A 24,479-nucleotide genomic window follows, 5' to 3' on the forward strand; every position below is an offset into this window, starting at 1 on the left:
CCAACTTAAAGAATTAATTGAGATATTTTTATTTGATGTAAAAAAATTAAAAAATTTCTCACAAAAATACTTTATTTTTTGAATTCGAATATTCACGTATTTTCATGGTCAACCATCTTTGGGGGTCGGAGAGATTATGTAATCTTTACTCTGATTAGGTAAAGGCTATATATACACATGTGTATGTTTCACCCACTTGCAGTCAAAAAGTAGTTCTAGGGATTAAAAAAAAAGTTAGGTATGGAAAATAGTAAATTATCATTCTTCTAGAAAGGATGTTTATTACGTAGTTGTTAAATATCAAAAAGATTAACAAAAGTCAAAGCTTTTTACTCAATAGTTCAACCAAAGCATACTCTTCTTAGATTCCACAACCACTTCCCGTTGACATATCTCCGCCGCCACATCTCTTTCACAGTAAAACTCCACTAGCGGCGATGTACAATTGTTCTACTCTTACACTCCTCTGATACCATGGCAACGTCTTACTTTGTGATATACTCCTCCCGTTCCATAATTTTAGTCCGCCTTTCCATTCTTTGATGTCCCGTCGTAGCCATTCGTTTGGACAATTCAAAGAGAGAATTGAAAAAGATGGTGCATTTTGAGGTGTACTAACGCTGTCTCTAGAAGGAAGCAAAACATTTCCACAACACTTCGCTATCACTAAAGTTATTGGACCACCAATCCAATCAATTTCTCATCGGCGAACAACAACCAATTAATCATCATCTTCTTTCTCCCAATCGAGTACTAAAACAGCGATCCAAAATAATACTCCTTCCAACAAACCCATATGATCCCTGGAGTTTTGATCCTAATTACTAACATGTTTCGATCCAAGCTGGGGTTATCCTTTTCCCTCTCGATCATCTCCCTCTGTTTAACAACAGTCGAGCCCACCTGCTCCAAGGGCTGTGACTTGGCCTTAGGCTCGTACTACGTTTGGACCGACGCGTACACCAGCTTGATTGCCGAAGTATCAGGCAATTCCGTCAACGAACTCATCAGCTACAACCCAGGGACCACCAAGTTCTTCGTTCTGTCGGGCGCTAGAATCGTCGTCCCCTTCCCGTGCGACTGCATCGACGGCGAGTTCTTGGCCCACGTGTTTACTTACGCGGTCCGGTCCGGCGACACGTACGATAAGATCGCCGAGACGTACTACTCGAACCTGACTACGGCCGCGACGCTGGAGCGGTCCAACAGCTACCCGGCTAATTCCTCGATTCCGGATAACGCAGTGGTGAACGTGACGGTGAATTGTTCGTGCGGGAACGCGTCGGTGTCGGAGGCTTACGGGTTGTTCCTCACGTACCCGCTTCGGGATGAGGATAGCTTGGAGTCGATTGCGACTGCTGCGAACTTGAGTACGGATTTGCTGCAGAGGTACAACCCGGACGCTAATTTCAGTGCGGGGAGTGGTCTAGTGTACATACCCGGCAGAGGTACGGTTTTATTTTGTTTTGCTTTCCACAATTCAGTGTCCGGACTAGTATTTGCACCTTAACTAATAATTTCTTGGGACGGATCAAAGCCCTGGCCAGTAAGATTCAATAGTAGTAAGGAGTTTTATGCTGTGTTTAGATGGATTTTTGAGAAATTTTTTATGAAAGTAATACGTAATGATTGAAAGTAGGGGTAATGAGTGAAAAGTAATAGAGAAAAAAATTTGAATAATAATTAGAGATAAGGGTAATGAGTGGAAAGTAATAATTGAAAGTATGAGTAATGAGTGTTTTTGAGTTAAATTTTTTTTTCCAAATCTTGATCCAAACAAGGCATTTGAGACCGAGACCTAGGAGTGAACCTTAGTGTTATGTCTTGATCACTAACCCAATCTATTGGGGTCAGAGAGTTATAGTTGTTGTTTGTGCAATTGTTCAATGATGTGGATCTGTGTCACATAATTCGCGTGTTCGTGCGTGATCGAGAACGATAGCACAAGAGCAAGCGTGAAAGTGTATGTGACTAAGACATGGTTGAGGACATGTTTGTTGATCATTCGCTTGCATTGGTAGATGGATGGAGTATTGAACGGACACTTTTCTATAGATTTTAGAGCATTTGGATCAAGGGTTTATTAGGGATTATGTGTTACCTGGACAACAGATCCCTCAAATTGGGATATCCAATCCTAGATGTGTGTGTAGTATGCATAGCCCCTTAATAGGAGGAACATGTGTACCCTTTTATGGACTCTCTCATACCTTAAAATACCACTTCAATAATTATATCTTTACACAAAGTGTAGTTATCTTTACTCTAATTTATTGTATGAACGAATATCGTAAACTCTGGTAGATTTTTGGCCAATTCGAAAACTATAACTTCCCTATCACATTGAAATTGTGGGTAGGAGTGATAAACGAGTAGAACTAGCCGAGCAATTAGTTGTTAAGCTTGGTGTGACAATTAAAGGAGCTTCAAAACCTGCTCAAGATTAACTTATTTATGAGGTATACTGGTCTCGCAAGAGCTTTAGTCAAGCCGATTTCCAATAGCTTGAAATTCCTATACATCATGATTTGAACAAGCCGAGTAGTTGGTTGTTAGAACTTGGCTCGAAAACTTGGCGAGTTTCAAAAAATATCTAAGCTTGGTTCGTTTATGTAGCAAACCAATCTTAAATGAGCTTTTATTGAACAAATGCGACCTCAAACTCCAGCAGCTTAGTTCGTTTAGCCGCGCTGATTGTTGGACACAATGCCGCCATGTTTTCTTATGGTAATTACTTTATTCTTACCTCAACCCCAAAAATTAGTATTATTAATTGCTTGCTGTATTGAATAATCACTCTGCCTCAGCTCCAACAATAATTCCAAGTACTCAAAAAATATACTCCGAAATTACACCGAAAAGATAAATTAACGGTATAAATTAACTTTGAAGTGAATCTGTACCATTAATTTGACTTTTCAGAATAATTTCGAAGTATTTTCAGGATAATTTCGAAGTATATTTTCTATGTACCATGCTCGGATCGGTCATCCGATGGCCGGAGACGGCTCGGCGCGGCCGGTCGATACGATTTCCCTCCCGACCGGCCGGTACTCATAGCAGTACTCTTTTTTTAACGGATCAGACATGAGCTCAAACTTGAATAATTAAATCTATTCATATTCCTATGTTTAAAATCAAATTTTTAATCCACTTCTTTGAGGGGAAAAAAAAAAAAACACCTTGAATCGGAATTGAGAATCACTGCACCTCACAATTAACTTCTTCATACAATTAATAATGGAGAAAATGTGTGTCTCCTGCCGTAAGGGAAGCAGCACCCTTTTATGACTCTCGTCTCTCCCTGTCCTTCTAAAGATTAGATCAATAATTAGTTTTTACCTTTAAAATTCTCCCCGTCCTGAAAATATATTCATAATTATGGGAAGACGTGTAATTTTTTAATTAAAAGATAAACAACTTTCATATGTAATTTTTAAAATTTTTTGACACCAACTTAAAGAATTAATTGAGATACTTTTATTTGGTGTCAAAAGAAATTAAAAAAATTTAGGTAAAGGCTATATATATACATGTCTATGTTTCAGCCACTTGCAGTCAAAAAGGAGTTCTAGGGATAAAAAAAAGTTAGCTATGGAAGTAGTAAATTATCATTCTTCTAGAAAGGATGTTTATTACAATAGTTAATATCAAAAAGCTTAACAAAAGTCAAAGCTTTTAACGCAATAATTCAACCAAAGCATACGCTCCGTAGTTTCCCGCCAATTAGAAAAGTCAAAGCTTTTAACTCAAAATAAGGGTGGGTTCCAGAAACCCAAATAAGAACTTATTTTTTAAGAAGAGAATTTCAAGCTTAAAAATTATGTGTTTACGCAAGTAATTTTTCTATCACTATGGATCTTGTTTGATAGATCTCATTGAGATCTTTAATATGGTGCAAAAAAAATTTAAAAATTATTTTTCATTTACATTATTTATGAGTTTGAAAATGTGAAATAAGTACTTATTTGTTAAGAAGGTGTTCTGAAACGGAGCCTAATTCAACCAAAGCATGCTCTCGTAGATTCCCCCGCCAATTAAAAAAGTCAACTGCCTTTCAGATTTGTTACTATTTTGGTCCACAACCACTTCCCGTTGACAAATCTCAGCCGGCACATCTCTTTAACAGTAAAACTCCACTGGCGCAGTTGTACAATTGCTCTACTCTTACACTCCTCTGATCCCACGGCGACGCCTTCTTTTGTGATACTTCTCCCATTCCATAATTTTAGCCCGCCTTTCCATTTTTCGATGTCGTGTCATAGACATTCGCTTGGACAATTCAAAGAAAAAAAAGTTGAAAAGGATGGTACAAAAAAGTTGAAAAGGATGGTACATTTTGAGGTATGCTAAGATGCTTCACAAGAAGTTTCTCAGTGTCGGATGGGCACGAGCCATGTGGTGCCGAGCATGATTTTGGCAGTTTAAACGTGTTTTGAATGATTCAGATCTGTATAAATAATTTTTAGTGTAAAATTATCAAAATATCCCCTCAAATCCAAACAAATTTGAACCGTTCAAAATACTTTTGGACGGCCGAGATTCGTGCTCGGCACCAAGTGGCCCGTGCCCACCCGGCACTGAAAAATTTCTCTTCTCGAAGGAAGCAAAACATTTCCACAACACTTCGCTATCACAAAAGTGATTTGTCCACTAATCCAATCAATTTCTCATCGGCGAACAACCAACCAATAATTCATCATCTACTCCCAATCAAGTACTAAAACAACGATCCAAAATAATACCAACAAACCCATATGATCCCTGGAGTTTTGATCCTAATTAAACATGTTTCGAATCTTTCGATCCAAGCTGGGGTTATCCTTTTCCCTCTCGATCATCTCCCTCTGTTTAACAACAGTCGAGCCCACCTGCTCCAAGGGATGTGACTTGGCCTTAGGCTCGTACTACGTTTGGACCGACTCGTACACCAGATTGATTGCCGAAGCATCAGGCAATTCCGTCAACGAACTCATCAGCTACAACCCAGGGACCACCGAGTTCTTCATCCTGTCGGGCTCTAGAATCGTCGTCCCCTTCCCGTGCGATTGCATCGACGGCGAGTTCTTGGCCCACGTGTTTACTTACGCGGCCCGGTCCGGCGACACGTACGATAAGATCGCCGAGACGTACTACTCGAACCTGACTACGGCCGCGACGCTGGAGCGGTCCAACAGCTACCCGGCTTCCTCGATTCCGGATAACGCGGTGGTGAACGTGACGGTGAATTGTTCGTGCGGGAATGCGTCGGTGTCGGAGGGTTACGGGTTGTTCGTCACGTACCCGCTTCGGGCCGAGGATAGCTTGGAGTCGATTGCCACTGCTGCGAACTTGAGTACGGATTTGCTGCAGAGGTACAACCCGGGCGCGAATTTCAGTGCGGGGAGTGGTCTAGTGTACGAAAATTGCTATTCCCCCCCTCTGACACCCCCCGGCCCCACCTCCCTTTTCCCATTCTACCCCCCTCTCTGCTCTCTCTCTCTCTCTTTTCTTTCTTTCTTTCTTTTTTTCTTTACCGTTTTGCTTTTTTTTTTTCTTTTTCTTTTCAGTTTCAGTTTCGTTTTTTTTTTTTCATTTTATTTTCAGTTTCGTTTTTTTTTTCATTTTATTTCCTTTTCGTTCTTTCCAGTTTGAATTTTTTTCTCTCTTTAATAATAGGTTCAAGTCTAATTCTAGACTTTGTAAAGTAATTGAGAGAAAAAAAAGTGTTTTAATTGATCATGTTTATCCGACTGTTTTATTTTTATTTTTTTGACCTTTATAGATTAAAAAATATAGTTACTAAAATAAGTGTTTCAATTTTCAATCCGTTTGAACCGGTGCAAAGTTGTTATTTTTCTGATCATTTCATCCTAAATGGATCTAGTAAATTTTTGGCTCCAAGGCCTTTCAATGGACACCCTAAGAGAGTTTTGAAACTAAATAATGAGTCTTAGGGTATTTGTTGAAAGGCCTTAAACCAAAAAATTCATTATGACCATTTAAAATAAAATAATAATAAAAACGATTTTTGCTCTGATTTAACTGAATTGAAAATTAAAACACTTAATTCTTGAATTATATTTTTAAATATACAAATGGTGTATTTATAGAAATTAAATAAATAAGGTATAAGTAATTAAATAAAAAAATAAATGAAAAAATAGGTGGGACCCGGGGGGCTCAACTGCCCTCATTGGCACAGTAGTCCCTACGAAGCCCCTAAAACGTTTCCGTTTTAGTTATAAAAAAAATAGAAACCAGCCATTTGCAATCCTATGGAGTAGAGACGTGATTTGAAGCAACATACTACTGAATCAATTAAGAGGATTTATGCTAAATAATAGTTAACAAATTTATTAAATTGTACTATAGTTAAAAAAAAGTAATCCTAAATATAACATTTGTATTTTGGATTAGTATGTCGTTTGCAAAATACATTTCGTAATTAGTTCCCGAACACTAATTGTAATCTTAATTGAAAATAGAATTTGAGTTAACCAAAAAAAAAAAAGAAGGGAGGTAAATGGGAAAAGAAACAAATAAAGAAAATAATTGAAAAAAAAAAGATTCAAAGTGGAAGGAATAAAAGGAAATAAAGAGAAAAAAAACGAAAAAAAAAATCCAGCCGAAAAGAAACAAAAAGAAAATAAAGAGGGAAAAAAAAAAGAAAAGAAAAGTAAATGGACGGAGGGGGGAAGCAGGAGAAGAAGAGAGAAAAAAAAAAGTAAATGGGAGGAGGGAGGGGCAGGAGAAGTAAAATGGGGGGAGGGGAGGGGGTAATATGGGAAATGGGGTGTGGGGCCGGGGGGGTGGGGTGTCAGGGGGGGGGGGGGGGGACAAGCAGCCCTCCTAGTGTACATACCCGGCAGAGGTACGTTTTTATTTTGTTTTACTTTCCACAATTCAGTGTCCGGACTGGTATTTGAGCCTGAGTGGTGCTACAGTTCCCGACCTTAAGGGTTCCCGATCGGGATCCCAACTCCCCGCCGAGCGCATTTCGGCCACCGGACGGCCGATCCGAGTTGTCCAAAAATTTTAAAAACGAAAACCGAGTGGACTTGCGCGGGAATCAACGGCATCCGATGTGTGTAGGTGCACGATCCAAACATTCCATATTTTTATTTTTATATACACTCATTGAGTGTTTGGATCGTGCACCTACACACATCGGATGCCGTTGATTCCCACTAAGGCCCACTCGATTTTTGTTTTTAAAATTTTTGGACGGCTCGGATCGGCCATCTAGTGGCCGGAATGTGTCCGATAGGGCATCGGGATCCCGATCGGGATTTTGGGTCGGGAACCGTATCATTAATGTTTGCGCCTTAATTAATAATTTCTAGAGACGGATCAAAGCCCTGGTCCGTAAGATTGGATAATAGTAAGAAGTTTTATGCTGTGTTTGGATGGATTTTTGAGAAATTTTTTATATGAGTAATGATTAAAAGTAGAAGTAATGAGTGGAGAGAAAAATAATAATAATTGAATATATGAGTAATGAGTGGAGAGTAATGATTGAAAGTAAGTGTAATAAGTGTTTTTTAAGTTGAATTTTTTTTTCTAAATCTTGATCCAAGCAAGGCATTAGAAATCGAGACCTAGGAATGAACCTAAGTCTTGTCTTGATCACTAACCCAATCCATTGGGGTCAGAGAGTTATAGTTGTTGTTTGTGCAATTGTTCAATGCTATGGATCTGTGTCATATAATTTGCGTGTTCGTGCGTGATCGAGAACGAGAGCGCAAGAACAATCGTGAAAGTATATGTGACTAAGATATGGTTGAGGACATGTTTGTTGATCATTCGCTTGCATTGGTAGATGGATGGAGTATTGAACGGACACTTTTCTATAGATTTTAGAGCATTTGGATCAAGGGTCCCTTTATTGTGGATTATGTGTTACCTGGACAACAGATCCCTCAAATTGGGATATCCAATCCTAGATGTGTGTGTAGTATGCATAGCACCTTAATAGGAGGAACATGTGTACCCTTTTATGGACTCTCATACCTTAAAATACCACTTCAATAATTATATCTTTACACTAAAAGTGTAGTTATCTTTACTCTAATTTATTGTATGAACGAATATCGTAAACTCTGGTAGATTTCTAGTCAATTCGAAAACTATGACTTCCCTATCACATTGTAATTGTGGGTAGGAGTGATGAACGAGCAGAACTAGTTGAGCAATTAGTTGTTAAGCTTGGTGTGAAAATTAAATGAGCTTCAAAACTTGCTCAAGATTAGCTTATTTATGAGTTATACTGATCTCGCAAGAGCTTTAGTCGAGCTAATTTCCAATAGCTTGAATTTCATATGCATCATGATTTGAACGAGCCGAGTAGTTGGTTGTTAGAACTTGGTTCGATTCGAAAACTTGGCGAGTTTCAAAAAATATCTAAACTTGGTTCGTTTATGCAACAAACCAATCTTAAATGAGCTTTTATTGAACAAATGCAACCTTTAACTCCAGCAGCTTAGTTCGTTTAGCCGCACTGATTGTGGAACACAATGCCGCCATGTTATCTTATGGAAATTACTTTATTCTTACCTCAACCCCAAAAATTAGTATTATTAATTGCTTGTTGTACTGAATAATCAGTCTGCCTCGGCTCCAACAATAATTCTGAGAACTCAAAAAATATACTCCAAAATTACACCGAAAAGATAAATTAACGGTATAAATTAACTTTGAAGTAAATCTGTACCATTAATTTAACTTTTCAAGATAATTTTGAAGTATATTTTCTATGTAACATTGCTCCAGCTCCAATTCCAAATTTGGAACGAGTAAAGTCAAAGAAAATTGCGATTAAAAAATAAAAAATACAATCAAAAGAGAACGACCAACTGCTGTTGTACAGTGAGACTCCAATGGCGACAATTTTCAGTTCTTTTCGATCCCACAGTAAACGCACACTAATAACTCATCCCTTCACTGTACAAAAATTCAACAAACGTTCCGCAACCAAAAAAGCAGCCATTAGTCCAACCATACTCTCTCTCTCTCTCTCTCTCTCTCTTTCTCTCTCTCTCTCTCCACTCAACCAACCATTCACCATCTTCTACCAACATCAAATAAAACAAGGACCCAGATGATTCCTAGGATTTGATTTGATCCCAGCATGTCTCGATCCAAACCAGCGCTACCCTTTTCCCTCCTAATCATCTTCCTAACGACGGTCGAACCCAAGTGTCCTAAGACCCGCGAATTGGCTCTGGGCTCGTACAACGTATGGCCCGACGCCAACCTCACGTTCATCGCCGAGGTATCCACCAATTCAATCGACGAAATCCTCAGCTGTAACAAAGACAACATCCCCAACAACGACTTCATCAGGGGCAGAATCAACGTCCCCTTCACCTGCGACTGCATCGACGACGAGTTTTTAGGCCACGTGTTCCATTACGCGGTCCGGTCTGGAGACACGTACGATATGATCGTCGAGACGTACTACGCGAACCTGACCACGGTCACGTGGCTGATAAGCATAGGGGTTTAATTGCAATTGTAGTTTGTATTCAGGGTTTTGTGTGTAATTCGGAAGTGGTGTTTGTTAGGTCGGTGTGTCGGTTATAAGGGCAGTTACGTAGAGGAGATGGGTGTGCAGAGTTTGTTGTTCCCTCTCTTCTTCTTTTCTCTCTCTGTCCTCCTCTCTACTGTAATTCTTCTCTTTCCATTCAATTGTAACCAATTTCAGTTCAATAAGAAGAGAACCCATTTCTTTTATCACATTTTCGCAACACGATCTCTATCAGTGGTATCAGAGCCATCCTCCTCCGACTGTGGGCGAACGAAACATGGCGGACAATACTCGTGCTACGGAAATTAAACGTTTGGATGAGTCCATTCGCAAGTTGGTAGATGCAACCAACGACTCCCTCCACCGCTTGACAGACGTTACGGATAAACAAGCAACGGCTATGGATGGGATCAAGGATACGATGACAGGGATCACGAATCTGATTACGACTCTGAATTCCAAGTTGGAGCAACTTCAGGAAAAGGTAAATTCCCCATCTCCATTGCTACCAAACCCTAATTCGTCTCCACATCCAAATTCTATGAGAATTTTTCAACCCAAATTAGATTTTCCTCGATTTTTTGGGGAGGATCCAGAGGCTTGGATCTATAAATGTGACAAATTTTTCGAGTTGAATGCAATCGACGAAACTCAAAAACTACGATTGGCTTCTTTACACATGGAAGATAAGGCTATGCACTGGTTCCGTTGGTTTGAGAAATCACATACCTTGCATTCTTGGAGGGAATTTTCTAGGGTTCTCCTCCTTAGGTTTGGGGAAAATGCCTTTGAGGATGCCGTGGATCACTTGACAAAGCTTCGCCAATGGAGTTCTGTCAAAATATATCAAGAAAAGTTTGAGGAGTTAGCTAATAAAACCACGGGCCTCAATGAAGAATTTTTCATTAGTTGTTTTATCAGTGGTTTAAAGGAGGAGATTAAAGGGGGAGTTCAGATGTTCCAACCTCGCTCTATTTCTCAAGCTATGAGTTTGGCCCGATTACAGGAGGAAACGATTGAGGCCCTTCATAGGAGGAATAAGGGACCACTGAAACCTCTTTCCTCCCCATCTGTGGCATCATCAAAACCTCAAGAAATTAGTTCTAAAGTTACAGATTTTGGTGGCATGGTGAAACGTATAACCCCCAAGGATTTTGATGAAAGAAGGGCCAAGGGATTATGTTTTGGTTGTGATGAAAAATATTTCTGAGGCCATGTCTGCAAAAAGAAGCAATTGTTTATGATTGAAGTTGGGGATGAAGAAGATGAATTTTTGGAGGCCTCTCAAGAACTGCTACCAGTTGATAGTTCAGAGGAGTTTCACATTTTTGTACATGCCATCTCCGGAGTCCAATCTTATAAGACCATGAGGGTTAAAGGGGTCATTAAGAAGGTTGCTGTCAACATCCTTATAGATTCTGGAAGCACTCACAATTTCCTAGATCCTGGAATAGCTAAGAGAGCAGGGGTTCATTCTCAGCAAACTAATCCCTTAACCATTGTGGTGGTGGATGGTACTAAAATCTACAGCAAAGCTTTGGTCAAGGACTTGCACTGGACTATGCAGGGTTTCTTTTTTAGCTCTGAAGTACGTCTACTACCCTTAGGGGGATGTGACATGGTGCTTGGAGTCCAATGGTTGTCCACACTAAGGCCAGTACTATGGGATTTTCAGAATCTGAAGATGCAGTTCACAGTTGCGGGGAAACAACTTTTACTTACTGGGGATACAACTACAACTTGCCAAATTATAGATGCCAAGAAGATGCAGCACTTACTGAATAAACAATCATCAGGAATGTTGGCTCACGTGTGTTCTATTCAGGCTGAGACTCCCAATGAGTTACAGCCAGAATTCCTTCAACTTCTGCATAATTTTACTGATGTTTTCATGGAACCAACCCAATTACCACCCCCTAGAACTCATGACCACCAAATCCCACTGAAACCTGGGGTTCAACCACCCAATATCAGGCCCTATAGATATCCATACATCCAAAAAAATGAAATTGAGAAATTAGTCAAAGAAATGATGGCAGCTGGGGTTATTAGACATAGTGTCTCTCCTTTCTCCTCCCCAATTCTGTTGGTTAAAAAGAAAGACAATTCTTGGCGAATGTGTATTGATAATAGAGCCCTTAATAAGGATATACCATTAAGGATAAATTCCCTATTCCCATCATTGATGAATTGCTGGATGAACTGCATGGGGCAAGATATTTTTCCAAACTAGATTTGAGGTCTGGCTACCATCAAATCAGGATGCACCCAAAGGATGTTGACAAGACTGCTTTCCGCACCCATGAAGGCCAGTATGAGTTTCTGGTCATGCCATTTGGTTTGACCAATGCTCCCTTAACCTTCCAAAGTCTCATGAATGAAGTATTCAGGGCATTTCTCCGAAAGTTTGTGCTAGTTTTCTTTGATGATATTCTCATCTTTAGTAAGACTTGGACTGAACACTTGCACCATATCTCCCTTACTTTAGCCAAACTGAGGGAACACCAACTTTTTGCTAAGATGTCAAAATGTGGTTTTGGTCAATCTCAAGTTGAATATTTGGGTCATGTGATTACTAACCATGGGGTAGCAGCTGATCCCTCAAAGATTGAGAGCATGCTCAATTGGCCTAGACCTCAGTCCATAAAAACTTTAAGGGGTTTCCTTGGTCTTACTGGCTATTACAGAAGATTTATCAGGAACTATGGAAAAATCTGTCAACCATTGAATTTGCTGCTTAGAAAAGATGCTTTGGGTTGGACTGAAGAAGTTGAACTTGCCTTTCATCAGCTCAAGGCTGCCCCGTCCACAACACCTGTTTTGTCTTTACCAGACTACACCAAGCCCTTTGTCTTAGAGTGTGATGCTTCTGGCAAAGGGGTTGGGGCAGTGCTGATGCAGGAAGGTAGGCCTCTCACTTTTTATAGCAAGGCTTTGTCCCCTACCAGGCTGGGTCTCTCTACTTATGAAAAGGAGCTTTTGGCAGTGGTAATGGCAGTTACCAAATGGAGACACTACCTATTGGGTAGGCAATTTATCATTAGAACAGATCACCAAAGTCTCAAATTTCTATTGGAACAAAGGGTGACCACTCCTATGCAACAAAAATGGTTATCCAAATTAATGGGGTTTGATTATGAAATAGTTTACAAGACTGGCAAAACCAATGTTGTAGCTGATGCCTTGTCCAGAATGGGGGAGGGCAATGAGTTGGAAGCAGCAACACAGGGGACCTTTTCAGCTATGACTGTGGTCCTATGTCAATGGGTTAAAGATCTGCAAAATAGTTGGTTACAAGATCAGGAAGTTCAAAAGATCATCACAGACTTACAACAAGATCCTGCCAGTCATCCTTCTTACTCTTGGCAACATCAAATGCTCTACTACAACTCTAGATTGGTGGTGGGTAATGATCCTCAATTTCGTCTGACACTATTACAAGAACATCATGCCAGTCCATTGGGGGGTCATTCTGGTGGGGAAAGAACCTACCAAAGGCTGAAACAAGTATTCTTTTGGAAAGGTATGAAGCAATCTGTGCTTCAATTTGTGGCAAGATGTGAAATTTGCCAAAGACATAAAAATGAGACAGTGGCTTCCCCAGGTCTACTCCAACCACTGCCTGTTCCTGACAGATTATGGAGTGATATATCCATGGACTTCATTGAGGGATTACCAAACTCAGTAGCAAAACGGTCATCTATGTGGTTGTAGACAGATTAAGCAAGTATGCCCATTTCCTATCACTTTCTCATCCCTATACTGCAACTACAGTGGCCCAAGTGTTCCTAGATAACATCTTTAAACTCCATGGTATGCCCAGTTCAATTGTATCCTGCCAGTTCATTTGTTACAAGACCGGTCCACTATCCTCAAACTACTTAAAGAACATTTGGCTAGCTCCCAGCACAGAATGAAACAAATAGTAGATCAACACAGATCAGAAAGGGTGTTTGAAGTAGGAGATTGGGTTTATTTGAAGATCCAACCTTTCAGGCAAGTGTCAGTAGCTTTCCGAAGGAATGCTAAGCTAGCTCCCAAGTATTTTGGTCCTTATAAAGTGATTAAAAGGGTTGGACCTGTTGCGTATGAACTTGAACTTCCACCTCATTCTAAAATCCATCCTGTTTTTCATGTATCTCTTCTCAAGAAAAAGCTGGGGCAGGATGCTGTGGTCCAAACTGAGCTGCCTCTAGTGGCGAGGATGGCCAAATGTAGCTTGAGCCAGTAGCCATCTTGGATAGGAAGCTAGTCAAGCAGCACAACAGACCTATCACCAAGGTTTTGGTTCACTGGTCTAATTCCATTCCAGAAGATGCCACATGGGAGACTTGGCATGACTTCCAGCAGCGTTTTCCTCTTTTTCAACCTTGAGGACAAGGTTGTTTTTAAGGGGGACGTAATGATAAGCATAGGGGTTTAATTGCAGTTGTAGTTTGTATTCAGGGTTTTGTGTGTAATTCGGAAGTGGTGTTTGTTAGGTCGGTGTGTCGGTTATAAGGGCAGTTACGTAGAGGAGATGGGTGTGCAGAGTTTGTTGTTCCCTCTCTTCTCCTTCTTTTCTCTCTCTGTCCTCCTCTCTATTGTAATTCTTCTCTTTCCATTCAATTGTAACCAATTTCAGTTCAATAAGAAGAGAACCCATTTCTTTTATAACATTTTCGCAAGACGATCTCTATCAGTGGCTGGCGCGGTTCAATGGCTACGAATCGTCTTGGATTCCGGACAATGCGATGCTGAACGTGACTGTGAATTGCTCGTGCGGGGAAGCGGCGGTGTCGGAGGCGAACGGGTTGTTTGTGACGTACCCTCTTAAGGACGAGAATAGTTTGGAGTCGACTGCGGCTGCTGCGAGGGTTAGTGAGGATATATTGCGGAGGTACCACCCGCCAACCCGGGCGCGAATTTTAGTGAGGGGAGTGGTCTGGTGTACATTCCGGGTAGAGGTGAGGTTTTGTTGTTTTTTCCTTTTTTGGAGTTGTCTGGAAGTCCTGGCCAGCGAATGCATACCCACAAGAAATCCTACATACTGAGAAACCTCTGTACCCATTTGTTCTGGGTCGTTAGATTGTGTGAGAACTTTTTATTTCTGTGCGATCTAAGATCGGAAATTTCTCACTACAAAGATACGGAGAAATTTTGGTACAGAGAATCAGTGTTGTGTTCCTCGACAAATTTATGTGGAACAATTAAAGCCAGGTCACATAAGAGTTGATGGCAGCTAGTTGGTTTTGAGTTTTTGAACCACAGATCTAAAGGGAGTAAATCATTTGTCTTCAGGTCTTGACCAACGGGCCAATCCCTTGGTGTTGGGGAGTATTATTGTTGTTTGTGGACTTGGATCAGCAATTAATAAGGGATGAGTATTAGCTGACCAACAAATCCCTCATGGGAATCGAGGATATATAATCCTAGGTGTGTTATTAAGGAACACTAATAATTTTCCGGACGAAAACATGCTACACAATCGTTTTAGAATAGTGAATTTAAACGAAGGAATCAAGGTATATGTTTCCTTCACTATTAGTCTGGTCAATGAGACGTGACCTTAGAATTTAGCATAAATCCCATCACAAGCAATTTTACTGGCAATTATTTTGGAGAAGTAGTTGATCATCGTCCCATGTAGTAATTAGAACAACTACAAGTATAAATCGTTATTTTAATTTAACCATTGTAGTTTTTATGCTGATCTGCTGCTTTCCTTGAAGGAGTTTGTGGTGTGTTTTTTGGGGGAAGTCTAGGTAAGGAAAGAGGAAGGGATGTTTCACTGTATTCGTGATATTATGGTCTATAAGCCATTTGGCAGCAAATGAAATGGGCTTGTGTATAGTGGAATAGGTTCTTTCAATGAGGTCCATTTTGTTCCGTAGGGAATTCTATACGTCAGATGTTCCAAGATACCTAAAAATTGCCTCAAAACTGGGAAGTAGTAATGACATAATAGCAACGGCAATGCTATTGCTTTGATTCTTATCATTTTGGTGTTTTATATCAGTTGGTGCAGCATGGTAAACCAGAGTTGATATATTATGTAGACCATTATGTGATTCAATCATCTGTTTACTTCAGATGCACCATACAACAATGCATCATCACCATATCTTCGATTTTGTATGAAGCTTCAAGTGTCCAGTTATCTAAGTATAGTTCTCTTAATTTTTTGCAGATAAAAGTGGAAATTATCCACCCCTGAAATCCAGGTAATTTTTTGCAACTTTGATGTTTTTAAAAACTGGATTAATGTCTTTTGTGGCATTACTTACACTTTCAATAAATTGTTAACTTCTGACAGCTGCTTATTGTTTTCCCTTTTGCAGCACAGGTTTTCTACCCGACTTTGCTACCGGTTCAATGTTGACTTGCTTAATTACTCTGACACTACAACATATATGGATGATTACTTGGAGCTTTTCTGCTACTTTAAGTACTTTTGCCTTTCATTTAAGCAGGATTGTCAGGTGGAGTCATAGCTGGAATATGTATAGGAGTAGTGATGGGAGCACTACTAGTGTCTGTCTGCATATATTATGGGTTCTGCAGAAAGAAGAAAGTGCTGGACAAATTATTGAGTTCAAAAAGTTTTGAAGATCGACATCTTCAAGCTGGTAGGGGTATTTCTCCCCTATTTATTTTCTGTGTTCCTTTTATTCCATTATACTAAACATTCATGTTTGAAAGGGTGCTTCATGGATATATCTGGGTAGAAATTCCCCTTTCACTTGTTTTATGCTTTGGCTGAAGATTGAATTGAATCTGACTAGCTGGGAAACTTTGTGTACTAAATGGTCACAATGTGCTCAGAAATTCGCAACACCCATGGTTACAAGTACATTTACATTTACCCTTGGCACATTCGGTGTTCAATTCATGCGAAAACAAAAGGTTACTTTTCAAATCTGTCAAAAAAATTATGATGATTTGATTTGGTGCAAACCCTAATTTTTTAATGAGTACCCTAAAGTTTCATAAACATTGCAAGCCATTACTGTTGCTTGTACCCTTTGTTTTCAAATTGTGCTACATTTTACTCCGTATTTGTAGGGCCGTGAAAACATGTGGTTGAGAGGAAATTTTTAAGCCATTTTCCTGGACTAAAGTTATCTTATCCTCATCTCAAAAAAAGTTATCTTATCCTATGTTCTCTCATGTGCTGAAGCATATTCATATTGAGTTTTTACGGTTCCTCAGCCTCTCATGTTGCAAAAAATGAACTAGTCAAGTACCTGACACTGATGTGTTTTCCCCATGCTTGTGTTTCTAGATCCGGGAAGTGCTTCTTCACGTGGCTTAGCCATCAGTTTGGACAAATCTATGGAGTTCTCCTATGAAGAGATTGCAAATGCAACTAATGACTTCAGTATTGGTCATAAGATTGCTCAAGGTGGCTTTGGAACTGTTTACTATGCTGAGTTGCGAGGCGAGGTTTGTAGCTATTCCCCTCCGTTCCGGAAACCTTCTTAAAAAATAAGTACTTATTTTGCCACTTCTCATTCAAAAATAAGAAGGGTCATTCCACAAAACCCAAATAAAAAGTTCTTTTCACATTTTCAAACTCAAAAATAATGTAAATGAAAAAAAAAATTCAATTTTTTTTTGCACCGTAAACAAGATCTATAGTGATAGGAAAATTATTTGCGTAAACACATGATTTTTGAGCTTGAAATTGCCTTATTCAAAAAATAAGACTGTTGATATGATAATGGGCGCCGGCGGAGGGAAATCGTATGGCGGCCGCGCCGGGCAGGCTCCGGCCACCGAACGGCCGATCTGAGCCGTCCAAAAATTCTAAAAACAAAAAACCGAGGGGGCTTATGCGGGAATCAATGGGATCCGAGGTGTGTAGGGTGCTTGATCCGAGCACCCCTTTTCTGTGTATATATGATCAAGCACTCTACACGGAAAAGGAGTGCTCGGATCAAGCACCCTACACACCTCAGATGCCGTTGATTCCCGCGAGAGCCCCCTCGTTTTTTTTTTTTAGAATTTTTGGACGACTCGGATCGGCCGTCCGGTGGCCGGAGACGGCCCGGTGCGGCCGCCGTTACAATTTCCCTCCCCGGCCGGTCGGTACCTATATAAATTCTTCCAGAATAAGTACCAGCCTTCTTATTTTTAGGAACAAGCCTTCTTATTACACAAAAAATACGTTCTTATTGTGTTTCTAGAACGGTACCTATCTAATCATGGTGATAAACAGAGAAGAGGGAAAAAAACTTATATCACATTAAAAACTGCATTCTATTCCCGTGTCTGGAATAAGTAGCTTTGTTTCTTGATTGGCTTATTACCCATGATTAAGATATATACATGCTCATACAAAGTGATCTGTTGTTCTTATTTCTGCATTGTATTCCATGTATGCAAGTGGAATGGATATTTAAAAGAGGATGCATTTGTGACCAACTCTGATTAGGGAAGCTAGAATATCAATTTGCATACAAACAATTATAGTGACGTTTCAACCTGGCCTGCTTAGGAAAGCAGGTTTGGAGTCTCGCTTTGGAGGAGGATGAGCAACTTGTTTAGTATGCTATGTTTGAATGAATTTCTGATAGTCCATGATCTACAGACACTTTTTTAAGACATCAAAGAAAAAGCCGGATCAGTGCCTGCCATTTGATACATATTCACGTCGATCTCTCATTGTCTTCAGTGATCAATCTCATAACCTTCTTTACTAAAATATTTTCCTGTCTACTATGGATTTGCACTCTGGTTGGTGCTATACAATTAGTTTTTGTGAATGCTGTTTGAGTCCTGATTGGTGCTAAGCGCTTTTTAATTGGTGTTGTGTATATACTGATGCTAAATATGTGTATCAACTTCCTAATCCTCCATGGTGAATCTCCATGCAGAAAGCTGCAATCAAGAAGATGTATATGATGGCTACAAGGGAATTCCTTGCTGAATTGAAGGTTTTAACACATGTTCATCACCTGAACCTGGTAATACTCGAATTTCCCTTGGATGATATGTTTTGCGTACCCTATGTCTCTATAATTTTGGCAGTCATATCTGGGCAATTCTATCAGGCTAGTTGTTCATGTTCTCATGAAATCCGTTATCTCTGAGCATGGCCTAAAAGCTATGTGCTTCTTTCAGCTTGTATGATCGAAAATAATGTACTTAAAAGTAGAATAAACTGGTATGCTGAACTAAAATAATGACACCCTTAATGCTCCATAATTTTACATTACAGCATGAAAATTTCAATAGCTTCGACTGTCACGCCCTGCTTTTTAAACATATCTTAAAAAAAAAGATACTAATTAACAAGTAAAAATAATAATAATAATATTACCAAAAAGATCCTTTGAGTTTAGCATAAGTTGGAGAAAGTTCAAGTATCAAGGTTAACGGGTGGAAATAACAAAGTTAATTACATTCTTCCAATGTCAAAAGTAAACGTCAAAATACGGTTACAGAGCCATCTACCCAATTTCCAAAAGACTATAAGTGTAGATGTATAAATAACCGTCCAATAAGTTCACAAAAGATGCCTTTTCTTTGTAGGCATACACTCCATGCAACAAGAACTAGTTTCCTTGATTTGTACCTGAAAATGTTAAGGAAGGGTGAGCTCACTAGCTCGTAGAGAAATCTTGAAATGAAAAACATGAAAACATGTTATATTCAATTACCGAACAAGAGGCTCAATGAGGAAGGATAGTAATCCAAGATACAATTCAAAGTCGAATGACAAGCCAAACATTAAATTAACAACTTTATCTCTCTTTTCATTTCTCAAGCAACACAGGTCATACGTCTAGCCCAACCAATCAACAATGCGTGATATGTGATGCAAAGCAATGCACCGGGCAATGTTGGGCCCCGTAACCCTCGCCAAGGTCCCACCAAGAAGGTGAACCGGACTCCGTCCATATTGACGTGAATTCCGGGCAGTGTTGGGTCCCGTAACCCTCGCCAAGGTCCCACCAAGAAGTTGAACCGGGCTCCGTCCATATTGACGTGAATTCCGGGCGGTGTTGGGCCCCGTAACCCTCATCGACATCCCACGAAATGGATGCGACTCCACATTCCGGGCAGTGTTAGGCCCCGTAACCTTCGTCGACATCCGAAGTTGGATACGACTCCATCTATTGTCCATATGCTATGACATGCCACACCATGATGCATACAAAATTCGATATCACACGTAGCCATAACACTCGAATCATAGTTCCATAAACATCCTTCATTATGCACAATCCATCCATAATCAATCTCACACCCATTATCGAGTCAAAACGATTATACAACATCATAAAGAATTGCATACTCAATATCTTTCAATGATTCCAACGCCAAAATATCACCAACTTACCAATCTTTAAAACCCACAAGGATCCATAACCAATAGCGTCGTTTAACCATGACCAGCGATGAAAAGAACGCAGCTCTATAAGCTGCCCAGATTTTCATATTTGCAGGACAATCTTCTAAAAATCACTATAAATCAAATTCTTAATACTTTTGAGTGATTCCAGTCCCGATAGTTGCGCAATTGAACGAAGTACAAAAGATACAAATGAAACCTAGTCAGATTCGCACTCAAAATCTGGCTAAACAAGCATTTACTGAAGCAACACGAATCTGTCGAGTAAAAACGTGACAGATTTGTGACCTGATTTCTAAAATCCACCATTAATTCAATTCTCAACGGTTTTGAGTGATTCTAGCAGCATTAGAACGGGCTTTAAGTCTACTCTATTTCATATGAAGGAGCCAAAATTCAATTCTGAGCTTAAGAAGGCGTAAAACCCCAAAAACCGAAGACCCTGTTCTGCAGATTTTCGGAAATGACAGGGATAGCTTCAAACAACGATTTTAAGCACGATTTGTCAACATAATCAACATATAAACACATAACAAGCGTAAGAAATCCCTACCTCAAGGTCGTATGAACTTCCCCCGAGCCAATCGAGCCCTAGATCTTGAAATACTCCGAAACCGAGGCGAACTAACTCCCACCGAGCTAGACCCACGAAATTAAAGCTTGGAGGAGCAAGGATTGAAGGTTTTTGATGTGGGTTTTGTGGAGGAATTGTGAGAGATGAAGTTTGGAGAAGAGGGGTAAAGAGAGAGAGGGAGACGTGAGAGAGAGAGGGGGAGAGATGTTTTGATTTTTTTTGTTTTTTTTTTGATTTCCACCCCACCCCTATACATATATACATATTTTCCCTCTCTTACACATTGGCCCCAACCCCAAACTAATTACACATTACCCCCAATGCCACACGTAATATTGACGTATTTTCCATGAAATAATTATCCGGGTCGCTACATCGGCCACTATGGTATGGCATTGCAGTAGGTTATTAGTAATGAAAGTTTCAATTTTCTTCTAGGCAGTATTGTGAGATTATCTACCGACTACGTATTATCTTTCACTGAATAATCTTCTAAAGATATGCATCATTTTCAGGAATATACGTATGTGATTCTGTTTACTATTTTAGGCAGGGTAACTTATATTGGCATCTAATGCAGGTGCGCTTGATAGGCTATTGTGTGGAGGGCTCTCTTTTTCTAGTTTATGAATACCTCAAGAATGGCAATTTAAGCCAACATTTACATGGGACAGGTGATAAGATCCCCATGGCAAGACCTCATCCAGCGGTAGAGCTTTGAAACATAGCTACTAATTGTTACATTTGTCTTTTTCAGGATGGGATCCCCTCCCTTGGTCTACCAGGGTGCAAATTGCTCTTGATTCAGCTAGAGGGCTTGAATATATTCATGAGCATACTGTGCCTGTCTATATTCATCGGGATATCAAAACAGCAAATATATTGATCGACAAAAACTTCCGTGCGAAGGTGATGCTCATTCCTGTTTGCAGTGCTGTTGTCATTTGGCAACCATGTGAAAGGGAATTCATCGTCATTGTATTAAACGCTTCTTCTGCAGGTTGCAGATTTTGGTTTAACAAAGCTGGCTGAAGTTGGGGGTTCGTCACAGCTCACGCGTCTTGTGGGTACAGTTGGATACGTGCCACCAGAGTAAGATTAACTTGTTTCTTGAAAACTAGGTGCAATGCAAGTCTCCATGTTCTAATTCCTTAAAATTTTGGAAGGGGTAGGTTTTTGACATTTATTTGCTTTGTTCAATATGGTTATCATCCTTGGATGCAGATACGCTCAATATGGTGATGTTTCTCCTAAAATAGATGTATATGCATTCGGGGTTGTCCTCTACGAACTTATTTCAGCCAAAGAAGCCATAGTCAAGGTCGGTGGTTCTATGCTTGAATCGAAGAGCCTCGTTGCTGTGGTAAGTTGAGGACAAGTACCTAGCCATACGCTCTAATTTGTTTTCATGAGCTAATTACCGTTGTATCTAATGCTTTGTAGTTTGAGGAAGTTCTTAATCAGCCTGATTCAAGAGAAAAGCTTTGCAAGCTGGTTGACCCTAGGCTTGGAGATAGCTACCCCATCGATTCAGTTCGCAAGGTGATTTTTTTTTCCCTTTCCCATAACCATATTCAGTTGTCGTTGCAGTGAGGTTAGTTCTTACAAAGCTTCGGTGTCCTATTTGGTTGCAGCTGGCTCAGCTTGCGAAAGCGTGCACACAAGAGCATCCGCTACTACGGCCTAGCATGCGGTCTGCTGTCGTGGCGCTCATGACTCTTTCGTCCTCGACGGAAGACTGGGATGTTGGTCCCTTTTATGAAAACCAAGCTCTAGTCAGTCTAATGTCTGGGAGGTAGTGGCTGCCAAGAGAGAGTCCATCGGATTGGCTGTAATACTCAGATCAAAACTGTTGAAGATTTTCGGAGATGCAAAAATCAGTCGTAAATGTGAAGGTTTTGTATGTATATGTCAATTGTTGTACAAGAGGTCAATTATGGGATTGAGAGAGTAGGTCTCGATTTGTCATGTTAAAATTGTAAAATTAGCCAGTCTGGATAAACCATCACGAAAACAGGGTATTGATAAAACCTAAAGAGACTATTATAGTAATAGTTTTGTAAAGGAATATATCACAAGTAGTATCATCAACGGCCATAAAATAGAAGAGAATAACATATTCCCGGAGCTCCGTGAATAAGTTATTACAGAGCTCAATCTCGGCTGTCGAAAAGTGTTTTGGACAGTTCGGATTAAAAATAATCTGTATAGTTATTACTGTTAGCAGATTGTTTTTAATCCGAATCATCCAAAAGGTTGAGATTGAGCTCCGTAATAACTTATTCATCTATTACCGTTAATAGATTATTTTTAATCTAAATCGTTCAAAACACTTTTGAACGGCCGAGATTGAGCTCCGTAATAACTTATTCATGGACTAGTGCTAGCCCGTGTCTACGGCACTACGCATCCCGGTTGAAAGGGGATGACAGTTGTGTGATTTAGGTGAAAACCGTGGACACTTAACCAGAAAGTGGGAAGATGCACTACAGTCTTTGGATCAAATGAATCTAAGCCGTTCCAACAACTTGTCCCCACACTTTTCTGTTTTATAATAGAGATATCCGAAGATCCGTCTCAAAATAGAAAGATAGTTTCACCCGCCATAAAAGAACATGTTACGATTACCAAACTTCCCCCATAAATTCTAGGGTTAATTTTAGAAATAGAACCTCTCATTTGCGTGCAGTCTCATTTTCGTCATTGCGTCATTTTTCACTCTACAATTTATATTTTGTCTCAATTTGGTCCCTCTCATTGACAATATTATTAGAACTAACGGAATTAAGGGAGGGGGGGAATGACACTTCCCTCACAGAGGGACAGAATTTAGACAAAATAAAAACTAAAGGGACCATTTTAGAAATTTTACTTTTTTTTTTTTTTTGGTTTTGGGAATTTTTTTTAGCAAACTCCAGAAGAGCTCAAATTTTCTCTCCTTTAAAAAAAAAAAGAGCTCCAAATCCCCGAAGAGACGTGAAGAACTCAAACTCTTGGGAAAGAGGTGTGTAAAATTGAAACAGAGGACCCGTGAAAAGAGCTTGATATTAGGAAATTTATTTATACACTTCTCTAATTCATGCAAACACTCATTTTTTATCTTTTAGCGAATGAATTTTCGAAACAATTCTTGCATACATACACTTTTCACAAATTTCAATGATTGTTTCGTAAATTTAACCACTAAAAAACCAAAAAAAAAAAGTGTTTGCATCAATTAGGAAAGTTTAAGAAATAAATTTCCTAGATATTATGGTGAGATTTGAATAAAAGTCTATGAACCCCTCAGTTGAACAGTGTAACTGTTAAGACTGCAATGGAGGCGATTTGCAGTTGTTCTATAACGTTTTGCTTCCGGTAAGAAATTTCCATAACGATGATCCATATATATATATATACACACACACATAACGTTTTGCTTTCAATTTTCAAACAAGCTACTTCTATTATTACCATTTCAGAAAAAACAAGAAGAAAGTACTAGTATTATTAACCCACACTCATTGATTTAAAAACAAAGTGTAATAATTATCGTAATCCGTGTAATCGTATACTGTCTAAAGAATATAGTTTGATTGTGTATACAAATATCATTAATTTGAGTTTACTATCCTTTCATTTGTTGTTACTTAATAAAATTCCGTGAGCAATGAAAGAAAATATCTCTCTTTAAAATAAAACATATATACTACAATATGATCAACCATTTGTAACGTAATAACTTCTTCCCAACTCAAATATCATATACCCTGTACTTATGAGATCAATACAGTTTGGAGTATCCACTATTGATAGTGCGGATAAAAAAAAAAAAAGAAGTATTGATAGTGTCAAATCTACCTCCGTATACAGTTTAGTTTTAAAAAATAAATATAAGATTTATGTTTGCTATATATTCACATAATAAATGATTGAAATTTTCTTGGATAAATGAGAACTGGTGGTATTGGTGGGCAATTATTTGTTCTTTTTTTTTTTTCCGGTCAAACGGAAATAAATAATTTGTTCTTTAACGAGTTTTTTTTTTTAATTGAGCTCGTTACTTGTTACTCCCTCAC

General features: G+C 39.3%; 2 protein-coding genes across 3 annotated transcripts; one reads left to right on the forward strand and one right to left on the reverse strand.

Annotated features, from left to right (window-relative positions):
- Positions 1-575: 575 nt before the first annotated feature.
- On the forward strand, positions 576-22,508 carry LOC131323027 (lysM domain receptor-like kinase 3). The gene is made up of 12 exons (XM_058354644.1): positions 576-1,448; positions 15,678-15,711; positions 15,829-15,833; positions 15,961-16,116; positions 16,773-16,933; positions 18,367-18,456; positions 21,002-21,095; positions 21,179-21,330; positions 21,422-21,513; positions 21,646-21,784; positions 21,865-21,963; positions 22,056-22,508. Exons 1-12 carry the CDS (start codon positions 797-799, stop codon positions 22,218-22,220), a joined length of 1,839 nt encoding a protein of 612 aa, XP_058210627.1. The 5' UTR covers positions 576-796; the 3' UTR covers positions 22,221-22,508.
- LOC131323025 (uncharacterized) lies at positions 18,740-20,792 on the reverse strand. 2 transcript variants are annotated; one of them, XR_009199055.1, is made up of 2 exons: positions 20,401-20,792; positions 18,740-19,067 (listed from the first exon to the last, which is right to left on the reverse strand). XR_009199055.1 is itself a non-coding variant. In XM_058354642.1 (2 exons), exons 1-2 carry the CDS (start codon positions 20,683-20,685, stop codon positions 19,278-19,280), a joined length of 630 nt encoding a protein of 209 aa, XP_058210625.1. In that variant the 5' UTR covers positions 20,686-20,700. The 2 variants fall into 2 exon arrangements, 1 of the variants encoding a protein (XP_058210625.1); XM_058354642.1 differs by lacking the exon at positions 18,740-19,067 and adding an exon at positions 19,278-19,622 and having other exon boundaries at positions 20,401-20,700.
- Positions 22,509-24,479: the final 1,971 nt, after the last annotated feature.

The sequence above is a fragment of the Rhododendron vialii genome, chromosome 4a (assembly GCF_030253575.1).
Source record: "Rhododendron vialii isolate Sample 1 chromosome 4a, ASM3025357v1".
In the NCBI taxonomy this organism is placed as follows: domain Eukaryota; kingdom Viridiplantae; phylum Streptophyta; class Magnoliopsida; order Ericales; family Ericaceae; genus Rhododendron; species Rhododendron vialii.

Coding starts and splice junctions, on each gene's coding strand:
- LOC131323027 (XM_058354644.1), top strand. CDS start 797: ATGATCCCTGGAGTTTTGATCCTAATTACTAACATGTTTCGATCCAAG. Junction 16,117..16,772: donor AGATCGACATCTTCAAGCTG/GTAGGGGTATTT, acceptor TTGTGTTTCTAG/ATCCGGGAAGTGCTTCTTCA. Junction 21,514..21,645: donor GTTGGATACGTGCCACCAGA/GTAAGATTAACT, acceptor CCTTGGATGCAG/ATACGCTCAATATGGTGATG.
- LOC131323025 (XM_058354642.1), bottom strand. CDS start 20,685: ATGTATATATGTATAGGGGTGGGGTGGAAATCAAAAAAAAAACAAAAA. Junction 19,623..20,400: donor GAAGTTCATACGACCTTGAG/GTAGGGATTTCT, acceptor GGCATGTCATAG/CATATGGACAATAGATGGAG.